This window comes from Gracilinanus agilis, chromosome 2 (genome assembly GCF_016433145.1).
Source record: "Gracilinanus agilis isolate LMUSP501 chromosome 2, AgileGrace, whole genome shotgun sequence".
NCBI lineage: Eukaryota > Metazoa > Chordata > Mammalia > Didelphimorphia > Didelphidae > Gracilinanus > Gracilinanus agilis.
In genome coordinates, this window is record NC_058131.1 from 284,762,922 (window position 1) to 284,786,150 (window position 23,229).

A 23,229-nucleotide genomic window follows, 5' to 3' on the forward strand; every position below is an offset into this window, starting at 1 on the left:
ATCACTGAAAGTCTTTTTCTCTTCCTTAAGAAAGTAGGAGACCAGGGGGCAGCTGGGTGGCTCGATGGATGGAGACTCAGGCCTAGAGGTGGGAAGTCCCCCAGGTTCAAATCTAGCATCAGACGCTTAGTAGCTAGGTGACCCTGGGCAAGTCATTTAACCCCTCCATTGCTTAGCCCTTACTGCTCTTCTGCCTTAGAACCGATACACTATTGAATCCAAGACAGAAGGTAAAGGTTTTAAAAACAACAATGAGGGTACATAGTTCCTCAATAGTAACGGCCATTAGCTTTTCTACAAACGCACACAGATGTATATGCAGGAAGACAGTGGAGAGAAGCGGGGTATCATGGCTGAGGTCGAGTCCCCTCTCCACCTCTCCAATTCTGTTTCCATCATTGTAAAATGGAGGGCATGGAGGGCATGGAGGGCATTGATGATCTGGACCGCCCTCCCTGGCCTAAAGTCGGCTTTCTGCGGACTACGAGTAGAGTCGTCTTAGTTCCTGATTCTCTAGGACTCGCCAGTCGGTCTTGGACCATTTTTATCCTCACGTCCCCACAGGTTGTCTTACCTTTCCTTCGTTTTCTCACTTTCCTCCTCACCATAGACCAGTGATGGAGAACCTATGGCACAGAGCGCTCTCTGTGGGCATGCCAGTCACCCTCCCCCTTTCCCCTCCGCCCTCCAGAGTTGGTCACTGGAAAGGCAGAGCTGCTCCCCTCCCCCTCTCCACCGTGACTGACATTTTTTTCACACACTCCCGCCCCTCTGTCCAGCAGCCAATGGGAGCACTTCCTCCCTCCCACTCAGTCTCTGGGGTGGGGCAGGCACGGGGCTCGGTCTAGGGGTTGGGACGGGGGCGGGGCCTGGTACTCTGTTTCCAAAAGGTTTGCCATTGCTGCCCTAGACCGTTATCCTTTATCCCTGGTTTACAAAGGCCAAAGAGGGAAAGTGGGAGCTTCAAATAGGAAAAGTCCCAAAGGGTCAGGCATGGAAGGGAAGAAAGAAGGAGTCCCTGGGTGATGGGATGATGTGGAACCACCTACAGTTTGCAGCCCTGTCTTCTTCAGATTCTCCTTATAGTTTCTACTCTGAAGCACCAGACAAGGATGGGATAAGGAGATGATTTGGAAGGTGTGAGGAATTGTGGGTCTGAGATCATCTCATACCCATCAGATTGGCTAAAATGACAATTCTTGGAGGGGATGGAAAAATGGGGACACCAATATACTATTGGTGGAGCTGTGAACTGATTCAACCATTTTGTAGAGCAATTTGGAATTATACTCAGAGAGCTATAAAACTGGGTATACTCTTAGAACCTGCTAGGTCTGTTTCCCAAGGAGATTAGAGCAAAAAGAAAAGAAACTGTTACAAAATATTTTGGGACTCTTAGTTCTGTTTGTGGTGACAGAGAACTGGAAATTGAGGGGATGTCCAACAATTAGGGGATGGCTAAACAAATGGTGGCACATGATCATGATAGAATACTACTGTACCACAAGAGATGATGAGGAAGAATAGTAGAAAGATTGGCAGCAGCCATTTGGAGGGGAATATTTATTTATTTATTTAGATCCTTACTTTCTGTCTTAGAATCAATACTAAGTATTGGTTCTAAAACAGAAAAGTGGCAAGAATGAGGCATTGGGGGTTGAGTGTCTTGCTTAGGGTCACCTAGCTAGGAAGTGTCTGAGGCTAGATTTGAACCCAGAACCTCCTGTCTCAAGGCCTGGCTCTCAATCCTTTGAGCCACTCAGCTGCCCCCAGGATATTTATTTAAAACCCAGAGTCCTAGATTACTTTACCTCTCATATAGGAGAAGGCAATCATGGGTGAGGATGCCAGAGAAGCTGCAGGGAGAATCTGCATAGCTTTAAACCTGCCTCTAGTGTTTTGGTGGTGATCACTCTGACAGGGACATAGTAATAGGGGATTTCCCCCAATCCTTTTTGCCTGGATGCACCCAGGCTGTGAGAGAGTACAACCACCCCACCAGCACATGTTGAAAATTTTGCCTAAGAAGCTGAAGAAATGGGAAACCTGTCAGGTGAGTTGGAGCAGAGGTCTTTAGATTTCAGAGCTTATCTCCATGGTTCTGTCATCTGGAGTTGGAGTGCAGTTGCCATTCACAGACAGAGGCTGCCACTTTTTCCTCCTAATTTTTACTTGTGATCCTGGGAAGGCATATGTCCGTAGCTTTCCTCCACTAATGACCTCACAGAGCATCTGCTCCCTCTTGCAAAAATGAAATTGGTAACTACTGGATATTTCAGATCTCACCAGAAATGTGTCAGACCACTGACTGCTTGGAAGCAAGACTATCTATTTTTTAAAAACTCTTTACATTCCATTTTTGAATCAGTACTGTACATTGGTTCCAAGGCAGAAGAGCAGTAAGGGCAAGGTAATAGGGGTTAAGTGACTTGTCCAAGGTCATACAACTAGGAAGTGTCTGAGGCCAAATTTGAACCCAGGACCTCCTGTCTCAGGGCATGGCTCTCAACCCACTGATCCACCCCGCTGTTCCCAAGGCTATATCTGTTAAAATATTATATCTTTTAATTTTAAATATAAGACTATATCTTTTAAGTTTTCCATTTTACACAATAAATCTATTCTACAATGCAAGCATGTTTGCCTTTAGGGTCAAAATAGGGAAGGACATAAGAATCTTAATGGGAAATAAGGGAAAATAAATTGTTAAATTTGTGAAATGTGGTATAATTTTATATTTTCAACCTGGGCCAAGGCACTAGTAGGCTGAGATCCAGATGGGCCCTGGTACCCAGGATAATGGAAGCTCTTGGAAGGCAGGGACTAGATCAAGCACTGGGCCAGGAGCCAGTAAGATTCCAGTTCAAATCTTGCCTCAGACATTTACTAGCTGCCTAACCTCTGTCTGCCTCAATTTCCTCATCATTAAAATGAGAACACTTATTCTCCCAGGGTTGTTGTGAGGATAAAAAGAGCTCTCTGGAAAGTGCTTAGCCAACCTTCAGGTGCTGTACAAATGTATACTATCATTTTGGGCGTTTAGCACGTAGTAAGTGCTTCATAAATATTCATTTACTACTTCATTCATATATGAACTTGAGGTAAGGCACCAACCAGTGGCGCCACCTTCCCTTCCTGGCTCCAGCTGCTGTGTAGACTGGAGGGAGAACACCAGTATTTCCTGTACACTTGTAACCTCAATCCCATAGTCCAGAACCTTGTACAGGGCCTTGAACATATTTAGTACTCAAAACATTTGTCTGAAATCTGCAGTGGGATTATCACTAGGTGGCAGCTGATAAAACAATCCTTTGCAAGGACTGGGCTTAATCCCCTGGAATTTGCATGTCATAGACTGACTGCTCTGTCAGGGGTTAAGTGTTGCCAAAAATTACCAGCAACTGTTTCCCATTGCATCTCCTCCATGTACAAGATGGGGCTGAAGCATAAGGTTGCACAGCCTAGCCCTGTAACTTGATCGTTAATAGCCTACAGAACCAAGCTCTGGGCACAATACAGGAAGCAGGAAGATGTTAGTAAAAAGCCAAGGGCAGCAGCTAGGTGGCTGGAAAGCCAGGCCTAGAGATGGGAAGTCCTGGGGTTCTTCCCAGCTGGGTGACCCTGGACAAGGAACTTAACTCCAATTGCCTGGGATGGGACAATACAAAATACAAAGATTTGGTTGCCACCATGCCTGGTTCAGATTTCTTCCCAAATGCCTAGGAAAGGAAGGAAATCAACGCCAAACCTAAAACCCAGATCTTTGTGGATGCTTACCCAGGAAGAGAGAATTAAGGGGGCTTAAAGGAAGTGTGGCTTTGTCATATTTAGGGGAAATACACATGACTTGGCCACAATAATGGAGTTAAGAGGAGAGGCTATCTGGGTAACCATGGAATCTCAAGCTGGGGCAGAGGAGAAAAATAAAACCTGGCAACTGCCCATCTATAGAGGAGCTGATTAGAGGAAAGCAGGTTTTGTCAAGAATTAATGGTTGGAAAATTATTTCTAGAATGTTACAGGTAGGTGTATACATTAACCACTTTCATTTTACACAAAGAACAAAAGTGACTTTTCTATATTGATGGCTTACTGATTCCCAGGCCAGTCCTTCCAGGCCTACATTGGCCAGGTGACGTTTGTTCGTGTCCATGATGTGTTATACATGTGTACAAAAGCTAGCGTACCCAAAGTAAATGGGTCCCGACTGTAGGAAAATATATGTAAAAGCTAGTGTACCCAAAATAAATGGGTCCCGACAATCAGAGATGAGGAGAGAATCCAAGAAAATAGGAGAGTAAGCCAGAGATGATTAACTCACCGAATAGAATAAACAAACCCCTTTAAGTTCCCCAAGCCACACATCACAAACACCAGAGTCTGATCAGCATTGAAATAACTTTATTAGAAGGCTGTACTAAGTGAAAACTTCCATGTTGGGTTGCTTAATTTTGCTTTTGGACAAATTCCAGTTATAACTAAAAAGACAGTAATTTTGCATTGATCTTTGCATCCTGTGTTTTTCCCATTAGGCCATACTGGTGGAATGAAAGTGTGACTGTCTAGTCAAATGATTTACAACCACTATTTCAAGAAGGGGGAGAAAGGAAGCAGCAAGACCCAAGGCTCCAAAAAGCAGCTGGTCTCCTGGCTCCAAGAAGTGGGGAACGTCAGTCTGAATGGAAAGGGGACAGGCCCCTTTTTCCAATGGGGCAGATGAACTGCAAAACCATTCCCATTTAGCCATCCAGTGGACCAAGCCCTCCTTTACCAGAAGGCTCCTCCCTCTTCCAGAGGCACCTGGAGAGTTGGGTCTTTATAGCCACTTGATTCAAACAGAAATAATATTTTTGAAAAAATTCTTCCTGATTCTGGGAAATTATTTGGATTTTCATCTTGGAAATCCCTGAGATTTCTCCTTCCCCACTCTCCCTCTCTCCAAATAAATTTTTGTGCCCATTAACCCCAATTGTCTCTCATTCACACAACCTCATCCCTTCTTGAATCACATGCACTGCTCCAGGAGAGTAAGGTTGGACTTTCCAGCAAAGGCAAGTCTCTTCCTCACCATGATCCCATTTCTCTCACTCCCCAATCCTCAGGCTCCAGCCTAGAAGGAAATTTCTCCTGATTGATCTTGTAGACCTAAGGCAGGCAGCAAAGGCTACATGGAATGAAGGGGCCCTTTTCACATGCCTATCCAGGGTCTTCCCCATAGCTTTCCTGCTGCTGCACAGTGCCAAGAAGGTATGATCAACTATGAACATAAATAAGGATAAAAAAAACTAAGAAGGACAGACTAATAATTAAACACATCTATAAAAATAGTTAGGACATAACTCTGTTCAAATAAATACAAAATAAATATGCGTTAAGAGTATAATACATTGCTTCAGTGGAATGGGAGGCTGATCCCTTTCTGCCCCAATTAGGAATTGGACAAGAATCTCAAGATTAGAAACCTGTCCTCAAACAGACCTTAATGAAATCAGAGAAATAATGCTTCCACCACTCCCTTCTTCTTCCTACTCCATAACAGAAGCAAAGGAGAAATTTGCACACCTATTTATTTCTCTTTCTGGTGAACTAAATCCCTTATTCTTGACTAACTCCACCAGAATTAAAGCCTTTAACTCTCACCAGGAATGAAAAATATGCCAAGGAGTCCCTTTCCTGACGGAGGAACAGACTGACACCTACACGGGAGAGTGGCTTAATCTCTGAGTGGACTCTTGGTCTGGACCCTGCCTGGGAGCCAGTTCAGGGTGCCTCAGGGCACTGAGTAGGGAGGAGAAGCCCTTCAGTTCCAAGGGCCGAACAATATTACTCAATGAAGTCATGCATTATGATGTGAGGCTGCTGAGATAGATAAGGATTAACCTTACCTACCCTTGCCATGCATACGGACATGCAGGGCACCAGTTCATTATTCAATGAACTGCACTGTCTCTCTCCTGGATGACAGGTGCTCTGCTTATAGCAAATACATAAGTTGGTCATTCTCTTTCCTGCAGGAACCAGGGCAGCTTTGTACATTGGAAAATGCTATTTGTGAAGTTCAAGATTAAATCTCTTCTCACCATGGGAGCATACATGATAAACAGGTATGACCTGGGAACACTGAATGTCCCACCACAGTGTGTTTTAAGAATTAAAACAGCAGATAGGAAGTGAGCAAAGACTGAAAAGGGAAAACCCTTAGCAAACCAGAGGGTTAAGATCCTCTGGAACAAATAGCTTGGTTGCTTAGTGCAAGATGGTGGAAGTAAGCCAGTTCCCAAGCCCCTATTTTTTTCAGCAGGCATGGCAGGAAGCACTTCTCTCCTTACCTGAAAGCCCCAGGTCCTGTTCCCACCCTAGGCCCCCGAGGAAGGCTTTGTAGGGAACAAATGAAGTTTTCTTAGGGGTTTACAAAGAGACTGACTGATGTGTCGACCAAAGGCTCAGACCTCTTTCCCCCTGTCTCTTATAGCTGTCATACACATTCTGGGGTTTTCACAGCTTGGCTTAAGTCAGCTTAGTGTTGACACATTCACAGAATGAGATGGCTATATATCCTGGGACTTTGGCCCAAGATCGTTAAGTCCAACAGTCTGGAGCCAACCTGCCCGTCACCGAGATTGCACCCCTAAAGTGATCTTCAGGTTCTCATAAACCACATAGCTGATGCTCACAGCTGGGATCACCTTCATGAAGTTGGGCGCCAAGCCTCTATACAGGCCAAATGCTCCTTCTGTCCGAAGGATCTGTTTGAAGAGGCTGCTCATGGTCACTTCTGGGGCTCCCTCAATTGAAGCTTGAATGAAAGATAGCAAAATGTCAGAGATCTTTCACAGGCACCTCCCAAAGCCCTCTGAGGCCCCATTAGCATTTCTTTTGGAACTGGCCTAGAAGTGTTCTTACCCTGGGCTTGCATCCGAGTCCTCACAAGAGCCAGAGGGTAACTAGCCAGCTGTCCACAAGTACTGGATATTGTGCCACAAGCTAAGAGGACAAATACACCAGGGTCTGCACTGTTGACTGCATATCGCTGTAACCAGGTATTTTTTAGTGTCTAGAAGGAAAAGAATGGTGGATGAGTCAAGAGGCCTCTAAACACCAAGTAAGAGATCACAGAGGAAGAAGAAGAATGTTTTGTAAGGGGGAATCAAGACGGAACAACAGATGAGTTATTTGGAAATGAGTTATTAAACACTCCAGATTCTCTTTTGTATTATTTCAGAGGGAAATGGAGGTTTCATTCCCTTTATTCTTCCCTCCCTAGAGGGCACCACAGTAATAGGCATTAAAGAAAGCCTAGGATTTAAAAAAAAAAAAAGGGGGGGGGGGTTTTGAGGTGAAAAATCCATTTATTCTCTGTCATAGTTGTGCAGTCAGTTACCTCATAAACAGCCAAATCTATTCCAGCATAAGGAATAATTCCAAGCATGTTGGGGATATAGCCTTTGTAGAAAGCTGTCATTCCCTCCTTGGACAGAATCTTCTTGGCACAATCCAACATGCCCGAATACTGTCCTGTTTTCCGAAGGGCCATCCTTGTCTTTAGGACCTAAAAACGGAAAAAGGACATTGGCATCAAGATATCTCATTCTTTAAAAATGCCACCTACAATTCCAGAGACATCAGTGCCCCCATCTCCATCCATGTAACCAAGATTACTCCTTACTTCCATGGGATAGATGCTACTCTGGGCAATAGCTCCAGCCAGAGAGCCTGCCACCAGCCTCTCATGAATCCTCAGTGTTTCTTGGTCACTACCAACAAGACGCTTGATCTGGAAGAGAGAAGCGAAATAAAGAATTAATTTCAGTTCAAATCTGGCCCCAGATTCTTCCTAGCTATGTGACCCTGGGCAAGTAACTTAACCCCCGCTGCTTGGTCCTTACTGCTCTATGGCCTTAGAAGCATCCTTAGATTGCAGGAAAGCTCTAGTATGATTATTTACTGCCTTGGGGAAGGGGAATGAGGAAGGGAGGAAGAGAATCTGAATAGCAAACTGTCAGAAAACAATTGTCAAAAAATGTTTCTAATTAAAAAAAAAAATTTAAACAGGAAAAAAAGAATCAATACATACTTCCTATCAAGTCTAAGGGATAAAAAAAAAAAAAGAATGAATTCTGGGGTTTAAAAGGTCCGCTTCCAAACTCAGTCCTCACCCTGGAGATTCCTCTTATTGACCAGTTTAGGTTAAATAGCCAAGCTCTATTTTGTGCCACTATAGTCATCATTTCCATGTTATGGAAGAGGAAAGGACCCTGTGAGGATCAATGCCTTTCTCTGGGTTCTGGGTAGGCAGGTATAAAGTTGGGTAAGTTCTTGGATTGGTGCTCAATCCATATATGCCACCAGAATATACCCTTCTTGAAACAAAGCAACCCTTACCTGCTCATAGGCCATAAATTTAATAGCAGATTCGGGGGCGATTTTGATGACATTGATGCCATTGCCCCGCCAGAGAGATTTAGCCCCTCCTTCTCGAATCATCTGTGTGAACCCTCCAACAATACACATGTTGTTGCTTCGGGAAGCATGGACCTGGGAGAGAAAAATTGTTCAGTATCAATAAGACAGACTTTACCATTAGAGGGCTGACATTTTTTGTCTAACAAAAGATGAAGGAGGCAGCAAGGGCTCTCCAGGCCTTACTCATTTCTGTCTACTCAACAGCACCTAGTCAAGTGCTCTGGACACAGACATTCAATAAACATTTGTTGTTGCTTAGTGAACTTTCACCCACTTTCATATTCTTAAGATCAAACAAGCACTTTTGTTCCAAAATGACAGACAGCAAGTTAATTTTTATTCATTAACAGACTTTCAAACAAGAGGAACAGAGGGCAAGGGGAAAAAAGAGAAAATGACGACTTTCTTGTGCCCATAAGTGGACTCTAGCACACAAGGGGCCAGAAAACAAACAGGGACCAAGAGGGAGGGGAGATGGAGAAGAAGAGAACAACGGGTCACTGTTAATACAGACACAAGCAAAGTCCAACATACTGTCCTCTTGCAACCCAATTTTGCAATGCTGCGTCTGACATCAGTTCAGATGATCTCTCAATGGCCCTGTCAACATGGACTTAGGGACTCTGCCAATGCTACTGATGTTTCCAACTAGCATCTGGGTGAAGTGAGAATCTGCTCCCTTCCCAGCACCTTGCACAAGATATGCTGAAGGCCTCTTGACACACTCACTTGGTCATCAAACTGCTGGGCTACGTCCTATAGCTCAAAGTAGCTCTTAAATGATTCATATAAAACTAAATCAGCTTGATTAAATCTCCCTCAGACCCAGTTGGAATGTTGTGTTTGTCTGAGGCAAGAGTGCCCATCCCATTTGTTTCTCTAGGCAAGGAAAGTTTGGGATCAAAGCAGCAAGCTAAACAAAGAAGTTCCAAGGCTTCCTTTTCTCTTCATACCTGCATCAGCACCTTCAGCCGGTCCAGGGGAGCTGTGCAGGTCCTAGATACAGCCCCTGCTCCTCCTCCAGCTACGAGATGTCTCCACCACATCCCTGTCTGCCTCTCTTCCACAGTGAATTCATCAGGGACAGTTAGGTTCTCTCCCACATCAAAGATCTGTAAGAATAGTCAACAAAAGACAAAGTGATGATCACTCATAAGCAGAAGCCTCAGAACTCTCAAGGATGTCACAGTCAAACCCTCCTGTTCTAGTACTCTCCCGGGGCCAAATCACCAATTATGCAATAGCAGCAAAGCATCTTTTCCTGGTATTTATGAGGACATGAGGCTAGCTTAGTCACTGACCAGGTAGATCTATTATTCTCAATACTTGATTTGTGATGTTAGAAAATGCTTTTTTTTCTTTTCTCTCAATTTTAATCTTCCATAAAATCCCATTCTGCTCAGATTGTAATAAACACGAATTTAAAATGCCTCTTAAAAGTGCTGAAGGTTTTTTGGAGACTTACCCCAAATATTGATAGAGGACCACAGAATTTTTAGAGCTAAAAATTCACTTAGGAAAAAAAGGGGCTAAGAACAATTACAAATACAGAAAATTGTTCTGGCCTGGGACTTCTAGATGGGTAACCTGACGTTTCCATAATTCAGATAAAATGTCCAAAAGGTCTTTGTCAGAGTGCAATGGGGAGGAAAATTTCTGAAACTTGACATGTAACCAGATCACACTGGCAGAACATTATGCAACCCCTAAGCAAATATCATCGAAGCTCTAAAGTGTGCATATCACTTTCTAGTCTTGGCAGGGTACAGACCAAGGCAAAGCCAGCAAGGCAAAGCCAGCTCTGAGCTGACCTCTAAAGTGGCAATCCCTGAAAACCAGTCCATCTGCTCTTTTACCCTCTCCTCCACTAGAGATTTCTACCTGCAACTTTTAAAAAAGTCAAACTAATGATGGTGATGGAATACTATTGTGCTGAAAGGAATGATGAACTGGAATATTTCTATATGAACTGGAAGAACCTCCAGGAATTGATGCAGAGTGAAGTGAGCAGAACCAAGAGAACATTGTACACAGGAAGTGAAACATTGTGGTGGAATGATCCAATGTAATGGACTTTACTACTAGTAGCAATGCAACAATCCAGGACAAAACTGAGGGACTTATGAGAAAGAATGCTATCCACATCAAGAGAAAGAACTGAGGGAGTGGAAATGAAGAAGAAAAACATATGACTTATTACTCATTCATATGTATATATGATTTAGGGTTTTGGTTTTAAAAGATTGCTCTATTGCAAAAATGGAAATAAGTATCAAGTGATAACATTTGTATAACCCAGTGGAATTGTTTGTAGGCTCTGGGAGGGGGAAGGAAAGAGGGGAGGGAAAGAAAATGAATCATGGAAATATGGAAACTTTTTAAAAAATAAAATAAAAATTTTAAATGAAAAAAAAAGTAAAACAAAAGTAATTTAAAAATTTTTGAAGTCATACTAAACTGGCCTCAGACATCTCCTAAATGGTGAACCTAGGCAAGTCTCTTAACCCCAATTGCTTAGTTTGTACCACACCTATACCTTGGAATGGATACTTGGTATCTATACTAACACAGAAGGTAAGGGTTTTAAAGAAAAGTCACTAGAAGGGCAGTTAGGTGGCTTGGTGGGAAGAGAGCCAGGCCTAGAAATGTCCTGGGTTCAAATTTGACCTCAGATATTTCCTAGTTGTGTGACCTTAATTGCCTAGCCCTTACCACTCTTATACCTTAGAATTGATACTAAGTATTGATTCTAAGACAGAAAATAAAGGTTAAAAAAGAAGTCACACTTGAGCAAGCAGAAGGAACCCTGGGAATGGCAAGCATTTACTGAGGTAACCACATAAACTGTGGATTACTAAAACTAAGCTGAAAAAAAAGGTCAAGACCCAGGAGCTATTGACTGTACCGTGGAATGCTTCCAGTACAGAATGATCTCAGGAACATTTTCGACTGGATGTAAAAGATGATAATCTCTCCATTCATTCCAATCAATTGTCATAGTTCCATTTTTGTCCATGCTATAGGGCAAAAGCAAAACAAAAAAGCAAACATGAAAACTTTTTTTCTATAGATGAACTACAAGAATCTGTTAGTTCTCTCCCTCCCAAACCTAGCAAACCCAAATACTAATAGCAGTTACCACAGAGAACAGTCCTGAAAAGACCAATAGCTCTATATCTGGCAACTCAATGTAAACAATAGAATTAAATTCAGAACAGGCAGGAAAGGCAGTCACCAAGGTGACATAAATACTTACTAGGTGACAGGGCCCCAGAAATGGCCCGTTCGTATTCTGACAGACAGACAAGGGTAGGATGCAAAGGAGAGAGGAAAAAACAGTACAAATAAACACTCATTAGCTGATGTTAGCAAAGCAAGCATACAGTAATAGTAACAGATAACTGCATAAAAAGTATGGGCACCCCAAGCACCTCCCCTCCAAAGCAACAATGTCTGGGACCATGTTAGATTCTGGTTCATCAGCAGCTAATACAGTCTCCATGGAGTTTTAAGTGTTAATAGCTATTCAGATTTTTATTGTTTTTATTAATTATTAATAGCTGTTAAAATTAAGATTTTAATAGCTATTAACACTTAAAAGTCCAGAGACTTTGGGGAAGGCTTCTCAAAGTTTTTGCAGGTCCCAAATTTATCAGGGGAGGTAGTAACAAAAGTCACAGGGTTGGCTAGGATTAGTTCTGATTGCTTCCAAGTAAAGCAGTAGCTAAACTATGACAGAAAACTCATGGTTTAGCCTAATAAATAATCCCAGGAAAGGAAATTTCTACTATTATTCATTTTCTAAAATAGTAATTCTAGTCACTATTAAAGTTAACATTTCAATTCTTTGGGAAGAAATTTTAATTTTAATTCCTTGTGCTGCAATCTAAAATCATTCCCTCTTAATAGTATGAGAACATGACTTGTCACTCCATTCACAATGACCTCTCTCTGATGTCTGATTCCCTTTCATTCTTTTTAAAACTCATAGTATCAATTCTAAGACAGAAGATAGGCAAGGGCTAGACAATCAGGGTTAAGTGACTTGCTGAGGGTCACAAGGCTAGGAACTGTCTGAGGTCAAATTTGAACCTAGGACCTCTTGATTCCAGACCTTGTGCTCTATCTACTGTGCCACCTAGTTGTCCCATGTCTAATCCCCTTTCACAACTAGTCTGTTCTTCTTTGTATGCAGATCAAACAATTCACTAGTAGATAGGAGAATCATTCTAGGTTACTGAGAATTTCTCCCAAACATGTGGTATAGTGAAAAGGCTGGATTTGGAGTCAGAAAACCTGTTCTGCTATTATTAGTCTGCTAAGTATACTGCTAAGCATACTAAGTATACAGCATATACACTGTATAGGCTCTGCCAAGTACACTATAGTGTACCAATGTGACCATGGACAAATACCTCCCTTCTGTGAACCTACTTCCTCATCTGTAAAATGAGAAGTTTGGATCGGGTTTCCTAGAAGGTCCATTTGAGCCTGATCTCTATATGATGACCCTATAATTAATAACCCTTGCCTAAAGGAGCTGATTGCTTCTAATGCTTCCAAGCCAAGCTTATTTTTTCTTTTCAATCCTGAAAAGTCAAAGATAGATGAACAGAGATTGGGCAGTTGTAGGAAAGACACCACAGTCAGAATATGTGAGGCCACCAAGGGGAGAGTTAATCTCAGAACAAGTTTTTTGTTCTTTTTTGCCACACGTGTGTTGAATTGCCTGCAGAGGCTGGTTAACTACTTACCTCTTAAGAATTTTTTCAGCCTGCTGTTCAGAGATCTTGACCCCCAGATCCCGCAGGGACTGCATGATCTCCTGAGCATCGATGCGGCCTGCAACAACAAGAGCCAATGAGCTAAGAACAAACGTCCAGAAATTCAAAAGGGATGGGTAGAAAGAGAGAGGTAAACCAGGCAGAACTTGTGCCAACAGCCTTGTCAGCAATGGTGTTTATTAACTAGGCCAATATAATGAACTTAAGCTTTACCATCATTCTTTTTGTCCAAGCTCTTAAAGACAAGCCTCAGTTTCTTCTCATGGTCTTGAAGATAATGAACAAACTCCTCAAAGTCCAGCTGCCCATCAAGGTCCTTATCTCCAGCTTTCACAATTTTCTGAGGGGAACAAAAAAGTTTGATTTTGTTCTTTAGCTGGACTATACCTTGATTCCTACCCCTGAGAAAGACACACAGAGACACACAGACACACAGACACACAGACACACACAGAAACAGACATGTGCACGCAATACCCATTTGGCATGAAATGCTGTCCCAAGTGGCATACTTGGGCTACCCTGATATCAAAGGGAATTCTGTTTGTTCCATTTTCAAGAGCACTGCTTTGTTCTGTCTATGGAATTACATCAGTTTCTAAAAGCTACCACTTAAGATGCAAAACAGAAGCCTCCAAGTTCAGGCCAACCTCTCCAAACTCCACTATCTGACTGCAGTCTGTGTTCCTCAGAGGCAAAAAGGAAAGCGACCAGAGTATAAGAAAAAAACTTGAGACACGGGATCAAGGTAAAGTTCAGGGCTCTTTGAGATGACCTGAAAGCCAACTTCTTGCACAGCCAGTATTAGCCAGTTAGCTGGCTGGCAGCTATGTACTTTTATACTGACCCTGGTACAGTCCCTGGGAGGGAAGAAACTCTCATAGGAGGCTCCAACTTGGACCTTGAGATCATATACTTCAGCAAACTTAAATAAATACTTCAAAGGAAAGGAACCCTGCTTTTAGAGGTCGCATTAGCCAAAGAACATCCTGGTTGCCCATTCCTGCTCCCTCCTATCCCCTCACCGTACCGCACCCCCCCCCCCCCCCCCCGGCCCTGCCAGACACTGAAGAATAAAAAAATCCTGCTGGACCTTGGCAATTCTTACTTGGCAGAGATACTGCCCAATCTTAGGAGGCCAAGAGGAGTCTTCCTGGGCATGTGCTGAGTGGTACTGCCAGTACCTAATCTCAGGCAAGAATGATGTGCATAATATCAGGTCTCTCAAAGGGATATTTAAAAGCCTAATGCTCTGCCATGGGAACTGTACTTAGTAATATCTAACTGATGCCTTTGATGAGCTTAGAAACCCTAGATCCTCATATTGCTTTACAGAGAGCCTTTCAATAGCCATGTGTTTCAAATGTCTTTAGCTTACTCTGAAGTCAAGTTATCCATACTCAGCAGTTGTGTTCATTTTTAGATGTTCAGTAATAGGAGAGCATTTCAGTGATTCCAGTACCCTGAGGAAGGGTGATCAGACAGGATCTTGTGGCACCTCCTGAACTGCTTTGGCCCTGGGACATCCCTCCTGGAGCCAAGCAGTGTCCCACAATAAAGAAAGAGAAAAATGGTTTGTCCCTCTCTAAGAGTTAAACCTAACCATTAAAGGTAAATTAGCACTAGGACCAGGTTTTTTAAGTTGAGGTTTAAAGCTGGTTATCCTATTAGCTGGCTTATTCTCCTGGAACAGTCAATTCATCATGTTCCTCTGGCTGCCAGTCTAAAGCCCAACAAGACTGCACAGACATTAAAAGTGCTGAAAGGAATTCCTGCTGATGAAAACATCTATTTCCTAGAAACTCTTCCAAAAGAACAAATATAGATGAGGCAGTTAGATAGCACAGTGGATAGAGTCAGGTCTGGAATTAGGAGGACCTGGGTTCAAATCTGGACTCACATGCTTCCTAGCCATGACCCTAGATAAGTCATGTAACTGCAATTGCCTAGCCCTTGAGGCTCTTCTACTTTAGAATTGATACTAAGAAAGAAGAGAGGGAGAGAGGGAGAGGAGAGAGGGAGGGAATGAGGGAAGGAAGAAAGGAAGGGAGGGAGGGAAAAGGGAAACAGGAAAGAAAGTACTGATAAGCTAGGGTGTATAGGTATAGGTATACTATTATATACTTCAGTGGTTATTTAGGTCTATAATTCCTCCATGGTCAGTCATTCACTTAGGCCCAATGGTGCCCAGCTTCTTGGGTTACTGGGAGAATTTACTGCAGAGGCCAGATAGAATTTAGATTCCATCAAGGATAGCCATCAACCTCATCCACATAGCTTTTCAATGTTTGGACTAAGGCATCTCACAAAATGCTAGAATAGGTATTTCCTTAAGCTGACGACTGTGATTCAGACCATCTCCAATTGTTTGCTTCAAAATGTTCCCAAATGACTTTGCTTTAGACCTTTTAAAAACCCTTTAGACCCTTTAAACAACAAGGCACAGTATCTACACACTTTCAGCAGTGTAGAATTGCCATATCTGATTGAGTCTTTCAAGTCCAGGCTCTGCCATTCATTAGCTATAAGGCTTTGGGTGCGTCATTTTGCTTCTCTGGGCCTTCCCCACCTGCAACAGATGATAAAACTCCAATAGAGCACCAGGCCTGGAGTAGAAAGAAATGGATTCAAATCCAGCCTCAGATACTTTGTAGCTATGTGACCCTGGGCAAGTCACTTAACCCTCTTTGCTTAGCCCTTGCCCTTAGAATTCTTAGAATTGATACTAAAACAAGAAGGTAAGGGTTTTGTGTTTTTTTTTGGGGGGGTAGGGGTGGAACTCCAACCTAATTTAGGGCTCTTCAGAAACCATAAAGCACACTATGGAAATCTGGTGGTAAATCCAGACAGCAGGGTTTGGTGTAAAGGGAATCACCTGAGGTGCTACTGTCAATGTCATCTTTTTTTTTTTTTTTTTTTTTGAGAGTGGCCAGGTTTCTTTATCTTTAGAGAAAGAATAATCTTTGGCTCTCCCCTCCCTATCCCAAAAGAACACCTGCACCAAGTGATTACACATAGATCTAGCTCACCTACATTTATTGTAATGAAGTTTGCCTAGATGGATGAGTAATAAGCAAATGTTTCTTCTCATTCATTCACTTTGTAAACAAATATTTGTTTCTTATGTATGCTATTGCTTCGACATACTGACAGACAAGTTCTCAAAGACATATTGGCAGTTCACTTAACCAAATACCAAGCATACCAGTCGCCCTGGTTAGATTATAAAGAAAATTAGAGGACAGAAAATGATTATACCTGACAAGTAAGGAAAAACATTCTTGAATAAGGATCAATAAAAAGATAAATCGACTGTAAGCAAAATCACATAAGTCATTAAAAATCTATACAATATAATTGATATCATATTGTCTGTCCTCTCAATGGGTGGAGGAGGTGGCAGGAGGGAAGAAGAGAATTTGGAATCCAGTATTTAGAAAAAAAGAATGTTGCAGCGGATAGGTAGTTCAGTGGATAAAGAGTCAGGCCTAGAGCAGGGAGGTCCTGGGTTCAAATTTGCCCTCAAGATACTTCCTATATGACCCTGGGCAAGTCACTTAATCCCCATTGCCTAGCCCCTGCTCCTTCTGTCTTGAAGTTGTTACCAAGACAGAAAGTAAAGATTTGAAAAGAGAAAAGAAAGTTTAAAAAAATTTAAAGAAAAAAAAAACCCTATGCAATAAGTCTCAGACTAACCTTTTCAGATGTGTGGTTTTTGTAAATAATCATTTAAAAAGTCCAAGTTTTTTGCAACTACAGTGCTATTCTCACACCTCTCCCTATCTCTCTCAATTCACAGGAAATCACTTGGAACATAATAATTCATTTTCTAGGATTAATTTACATGAAAGATTGGTTTCCCTGTAATTCCTGCCTGCCTGGCTAAGTCACATGGAAGTTAGTCACTGATGACAAAGAACAGGAACTGGCTGCTGGCCCAACCCAACTAAAAAAAAAAAAGCCTCACATTTTATACATTTTTTTTTATTATTCTCTTCCATTCACGTTCTATCTACCTTCTTATTCTCACCTCAAAAGTTACCCCTCTTCCTTCCAATACCACCTGATTTCCTCCCTTCACTCCCAGAAATGATGATGAATACAGACCTGCTTCCATTGTCGGTAGGTGGAAAATTCCTGAGAAGGGATAAAGACACTAAGTTTGAAGATGGACTTAAGTTCTGCTGGAAGCCCCTTAGATTCAAAGTACTGGAACTCTGTCTGGGCCTCCCCCATCAGTGGCACATAGAGGCAGAGGCAGAGCATTCTGACAGGGAGCCTGGTGCTCAGCCACTTGAGCAGGGAACAGCTTTAACAATCCTCCTAGAGAAGCTTGAGCATGAGGAATGGAAATGCCGGTGCCTGACACTCACACATGAGCTATCTCTGCTCAGCTGTCATTGGCTGTTCAAACCCTGCCCTTTTACTTAATTGATAAAGTCCACTGTAAATCCTTTCTAAGCAGCCAATGAAAGCTAACTCGCTGACGAGAGCACACTGAGAAAGATTGCTCAATGTCTAGATGTGTAATGGTTTGCGTCACCTACTTCCCCAGAATTAACTCTTTCAGATCCAAAGGACCAATGTGATTTATTCTCTTCTATTGAAACAACTTTTTTTACCTAGGTCCCAGTCCCCATGATGAACAAACAGCCTGTCACTTTTTTTTTTTGGTAAACAACATACTTGCAAAAATACACCATCATGTTACGCTTCAAAGGCCAGTGATCTTTCCTTTGGGCGAATAATTCCCACTATAGTAACGGAGAAAGCTGGGCGTCATTTATCATTAATTGAATGCATTTAATTCATTGCATAATAACCAAGTTTAAAGAAAATGTTTGAACTTACTCTAGAAAAATCTCTTATTACATATTTTAGTCTCATGGTAGGATATCTCATGCTTAGAACAGAGAGAGAACACCAGAGGGTTGCTAAAGACTTACCCTGCTCACCCCTGTCACCCGAAGCATATACTCTAGGAGAATTCAGTTGGCTCCTGGTCCAAAGAAACCCTGCAAAGACTAAGTTTCAGTCTCTACAGAACTTCAAATTTCTTCCAGCAGTCCCCCTGGAAAAATCCCCTCAGGAAAAAAAAAATCACTGAACCTGAGGTTACAAACAACTCAATCTTAAGAAGTTACCCAGAGATCTCAAAGACTCTAAACATACAAATGGCTTTTGTGATGATGTAAAATATGAGGGTGCCAGTTTGTTGCTTCCAGAATCATCCAAGCCAGCTGTGGCCTAAAAATATAAGATATAGAGCTAAGCTCCAAGTCTGTATTAGCAGCACAGAACATCTTAAATAATTCAGTGTGGGGAAAAGTTATTTATATAGTCATTCTTTTTTGGGTAAAGACTGCAGATCTCAATGATTCTGTGTTCTGAGTACTTGAAAGGAGAGGCCCTGGATGAATTGGAGATGATGTCATCAACTGGAAGCACGGCTGCTCCTTTACCCAAATGTGTACTCTTCATCCCATTGAGTTACACGTAATAGGAAAATCAGTGAGAAACTGTTCATACTTGTTGTGCTTTGTAATATACTCTGTAATTCTTATAATGGCAAAGATTGAAATCAGTAATTATAATGTTAAAGAGTTAAAATTTTAAGTAGAAAAAATTATTTTAAACATCCACAAAAAGATGTCTGGATCATCTCCTGCTGGAATTTTTGTTTCAAATAGTTTTGGTAAATAAAAGTCAACTCTGTTCTATAAGAATTGCAAAATCCATCTGAAAAAAAAATCAAAATGAACTCAAGCTATGGAATTGTATCTTCTAGAAATAAAATCTCTACCTTTGTATTATGAAGATTACATATTAAACTGATACCAATTAAGAATTCACCTAAAAAAATAACTTAAGCCTTTCCTAATACAATAACATGCTACTTCAAAAACCATGTGCATCATAAGTCAAAGAGTGCTCAAATGGAACATAGGTAGCATTTATTTTGTCCCCAAAATCTCCTCTCCTTCAAAAAGAGGGGTTGTCTAAAATGGTCTCTTGGGTCCTTTCTACCTCTAAATTCTATGATCCCATGAAACCTGTTTTATAAAAGGGTTTCATTATTTAATAGTTTAAAGGTTTAATCTGAACAAACCATTACATATGTTTTCATAACTAATTCACAGCTAATCCTGAGCTCCATTTTCATAAATTTTGGAAAGGAATTTCCAAATGAACCTTAACAAATAACCCCCCCCCCCATACACATCACACCATAGAATTCTGGAAGTATAAAGTGCCTTAGAAATCTATTTAGAGTAACTTATTTTATAGATAAGGAAAATAAAATCTGGAGGTAGGAAGAAATGACTTACCTAAAGACACTGGACATGGATGCAGGGCTACAATATGGCTCAGGACTCTTTCTATTATGCCAATCATGTCACAGTGCCAAAGACCAGGCACTGCCAAACAAAGAGTTTTTAGAATTTAGAATAGAAAAGGGCCCCTTACTGGTCAACAAGATACTTATGGACACCTTAGCAGCAAGGAATATGTTCCAGTTTTCTAAATATAACTTTTTGAAAAATGCTATTTTGGAAAAAAAGATATTACTTTGAGGGGGAGGCTGGGTAGCTCTGTGGCTTGAGAGCCAGGCCTAGAGACTCTAGGTCCTACGTTCAATTCTGGCTTCAGCTACTTCCTAGCTATGTGACCCTGGGCAAGTCACAGTCCCCATTGCCTAGCCCTTACCACTGTTCTACCTTCATAGAATTGATTCTAAGACAGAAGGGTAAGGGTTTAAAAAAGAAAAAGAAAAATGCTACTTTGAAAAAGGTCATTTTAGTCCTTGTATGGCCCAAGGGTTTTGATGAAGGGTGAAATTTACTTAAATTAAGATTCAAAACCGGGTAGCAGCTTCCCTAGATATATTCAATAAGAACAAAATAAGGAAGACAAAAATAGAACTTATATTCCATTACTGACAATTCATACCCAAATTATATCTTGCCAAGATTTTGGCTGACCTTAATTCCTCCCCGAGTGTGTCTTATCTCGATTCATCTCTATCTTCCCCATATTACACTTTAATTTACTATGCTGAAATAAACTTAGCACAGCCTCCTCTGATGCTGATCCTATCCCAAAATAGGCTCCTCAGACAATGACACTAACTCTAGATACCCTTGGAACTTGGATGTATATTTCCTTTGGCCTATAAACCAGTAATTTATCACTCAGGTATCTTCTCACCCCCAGACCAATTAACATCACCAACAGCTTCTACCTGCTACACCGCCTTTTCACACAGCAGTGAAACACGTGACAGAAGATCTCGTGGAAGAAAAAGGGTAGGTACTGGGAGTTTTTGGAGTATTGGGATAAGGTCAAATGGCAACTCCCTCCACCCCCACTTGCAATGACTCAGTTTAACTCAGGAAATACTAATTAGTTAAGGAGCCATACCAGAGGCTCCATTCAATCTCCACCTACCCTTCGGGGTAGCCCACATCATTCGCTGCCAGGCTGCAATATCACTGATGATAGAGTTACCATGACTGCACAGGGCTTCGTTTCCAATGACACCGGCCTACCCTTAGCAATTAGACACACAATGAGGGAACTCTTCAAGCTTCTGAGAAGAGAGCCAGCCCCTCAGGATTAAACCACTCCAAAGCCACAGAGCACATCTCTCATTCCAGAAAAACTGCTTTTCCCCCTACTGAGGATTAACTGTAAGACAAAGAGGAGAAAAATTGGAACAGTTCCTGGGGCAAATGCTTCCTGAGATGAGAGAGATTCAATACCAAACAGATCTAAATGTTGTCGGGGGCAAAAAGGAATGGCAAAAGAAGCAAAATTAAATAACATCTCCCAGAGTTTTTAAAGTCCAACAACTAATGTGAACTTCTCTAAAAAGAGAAGAATTCAACATTCTAGAGACTTCTTTTTGTAGGAAAGATAAAAAAGCAAAGCTCAGGTTACCAGTCTCTCTGTTCATAGGTAAAAGAGATAGAATCTGTATTCCAAAAATCATGGGATTTAGCAATGAACAATGCTGGTACTTATCTTCTCAAAATTAAAGTAAGGCCCTTCCTTTCCTTTAAGGAAAGAGAACTTACAAAAGTATAAGTGGCATGAACTATCTGGTTCAAACACTCTGTGGTGTAATTGTAATTGTTGAGTTTTTAAAAAATTAGTTCTTGGGAGTATATATTTGTTTTTTATTTGTGTTAACTATGTTGAAATATAATTTGTCAATTAAAAAAGTATTATAGGACTTAAAGCTAGAAACCACCTTAGAAATCATTATTCCTACAATCCTCATTTAACCAATAAGAAAACTGAGGCCTGGAGATGAAGATTTTTCTTTTTACATGTATTATATCCAGCACTTACTACTTCTAAATGTGGGGGTTTTGAAAAAATTCAAGGTGACTGATCCCAGAAGGCAAAGCAACTTAAATAAAGACCAACCTTAAACTACTTCCAGATTTAATCAGAATATAAACAGGCAACATGAGAAAATTTGAGGCAATAGGTTCTGTAGCTCTATTTGTATCCAATTCTAGATTTCTCTGTTTTTAGCAAGACTGACCCCAATGTACTACTTTCCTACCTCCTTCAAATCATCTTTCAGGATATGCTGGGTAAAAATACAAGTTAAATCCAGCCCTGCCTCTCCAAAACCCAAATTCACATTCTCTTTAGCTTAGCAAATCTCTCAACTCTCTAACTACACCTGCACCTGCACCACCACCACCACCACCACCCCTCCCCTCACCCAACAAAGAACTCATGTTCTTTTCTGATTATTCCAATTTCACAGACTACAAAGACTTTTCCACAGAAGTAACACTGTTCTATACAGAAAATTCTACTATGGGTATAGGAAACAAAAGTTAAGCAAGAATGAAAAAGCAGTCAACTCAAAAAGTCAGCTAGCCAGCCAGCCAGTCCAGGTTATAGAGCAAGTCACCCTAAAGATAAAAGCATTACACAAAAGATAACAACTTCTATGCTCCTTTTAACAACCTCTTTCAGTCATCAAAAGGGATAGTGCCTGAACATGATCAAAACTATCCTATATACTCCATAAAATATTCCCAGTTAATTAACCCACAATCTAAACAGGAAGGTAGAATTTTGCCCCTGAACTAATAGAATTTTTGCAAAATTGTTGCACCAAAAGTCCCAGATACAGTAGTGAGAGGAGAATGTGACTTCACTTCTAACAGAACAAAATCACCTTTCCCTCTCAGCCAGATTTAGTATTGGGTCAAAGAGACATTTTATTTTTCAAAATCAGAGTTTAAGAAATAGATAAATGATTACAAATTTTAGTACCTTAAGTAGGAGACTGTCAACTGGCAATTTTAATACCTGGTCCCACAATCCACTTAATAGTCTTAAACATATAGATGACTAAGCTGCTTTTAAGTGGAGATGCACCACTCCATAAAGATCACCAACTCTCAGCACAGTCTTGCTGTCTTATTGTTTTCTCCTGGAAATCTCAATTCCCAGACCCCTTCCATCCCCTTTAATCCTTTTATCATTCTCCTAGATTTTAAAGGTGAGGACAGTTTTTTCAGGCCCAAGACAAAGGGCATCTGACCTTTACAAAACATAAAACTAAGGACTGATCTACTCATCTCCAGTTTAGACTAAACAAAGTACAATTTATTCTCGTTTTGACTCAGACAGCCCCAGAGATGGGCTAGGACACCCTGATAGTTTTACAGAACTTTAAAATGGCTTTCTGGAGTGAAACTGGCACATTCTGGGTTAAAGCTTCCACTGAAAGCAACTTCCTTTCCTATGTGTTCATCTTAGAAGAATAAAGTTTTTTACAAGAGCTCTAAAATTTCCTATTGAACACAGACTTCTCGGTTACTTCTGCCTCAGAATGGTTCTCCTTCTCTGACAAAAACCCTCCATAACACACACACACACAAACACACACAAACACAGAGAGAGAGAGGGAGAGGGAGAGGGAGAGGGAGAGGGAGAGGGAGAGGGAGAG

General features: G+C 41.3%; 1 protein-coding gene across 6 annotated transcripts in view; it reads right to left on the bottom strand.

Annotated features, from left to right (window-relative positions):
- Positions 1-4,387: 4,387 nt before the first annotated feature.
- Positions 4,388-23,229, bottom strand: part of SLC25A25 (solute carrier family 25 member 25) — a 32,836-nt gene continuing 13,994 nt past the window's right edge. For 2 of the 6 annotated variants that reach the window (XM_044664063.1, XM_044664064.1), the window contains exons 2-11: positions 13,461-13,587; positions 13,218-13,305; positions 11,720-11,755; positions 11,369-11,480; positions 9,417-9,575; positions 8,383-8,535; positions 7,667-7,774; positions 7,382-7,549; positions 6,904-7,054; positions 4,388-6,796 (exon numbers count right to left, since the gene is read on the bottom strand). In XM_044664063.1, coding sequence (XP_044519998.1) covers positions 6,612-6,796; positions 6,904-7,054; positions 7,382-7,549; positions 7,667-7,774; positions 8,383-8,535; positions 9,417-9,575; positions 11,369-11,480; positions 11,720-11,755; positions 13,218-13,305; positions 13,461-13,587 — 1,287 coding nt within the window. In that variant the 3' untranslated portion in view covers positions 4,388-6,611. Of the gene's footprint in view, positions 6,797-6,903; positions 7,055-7,381; positions 7,550-7,666; positions 7,775-8,382; positions 8,536-9,416; positions 9,576-11,368; positions 11,481-11,719; positions 11,756-13,217; positions 13,306-13,460; positions 13,588-17,354; positions 17,804-23,229 lie in introns of those variants that run through there. The other 4 variants (XM_044664065.1, XM_044664066.1, XM_044664067.1 and 1 more) reach the window with 3 other exon arrangements.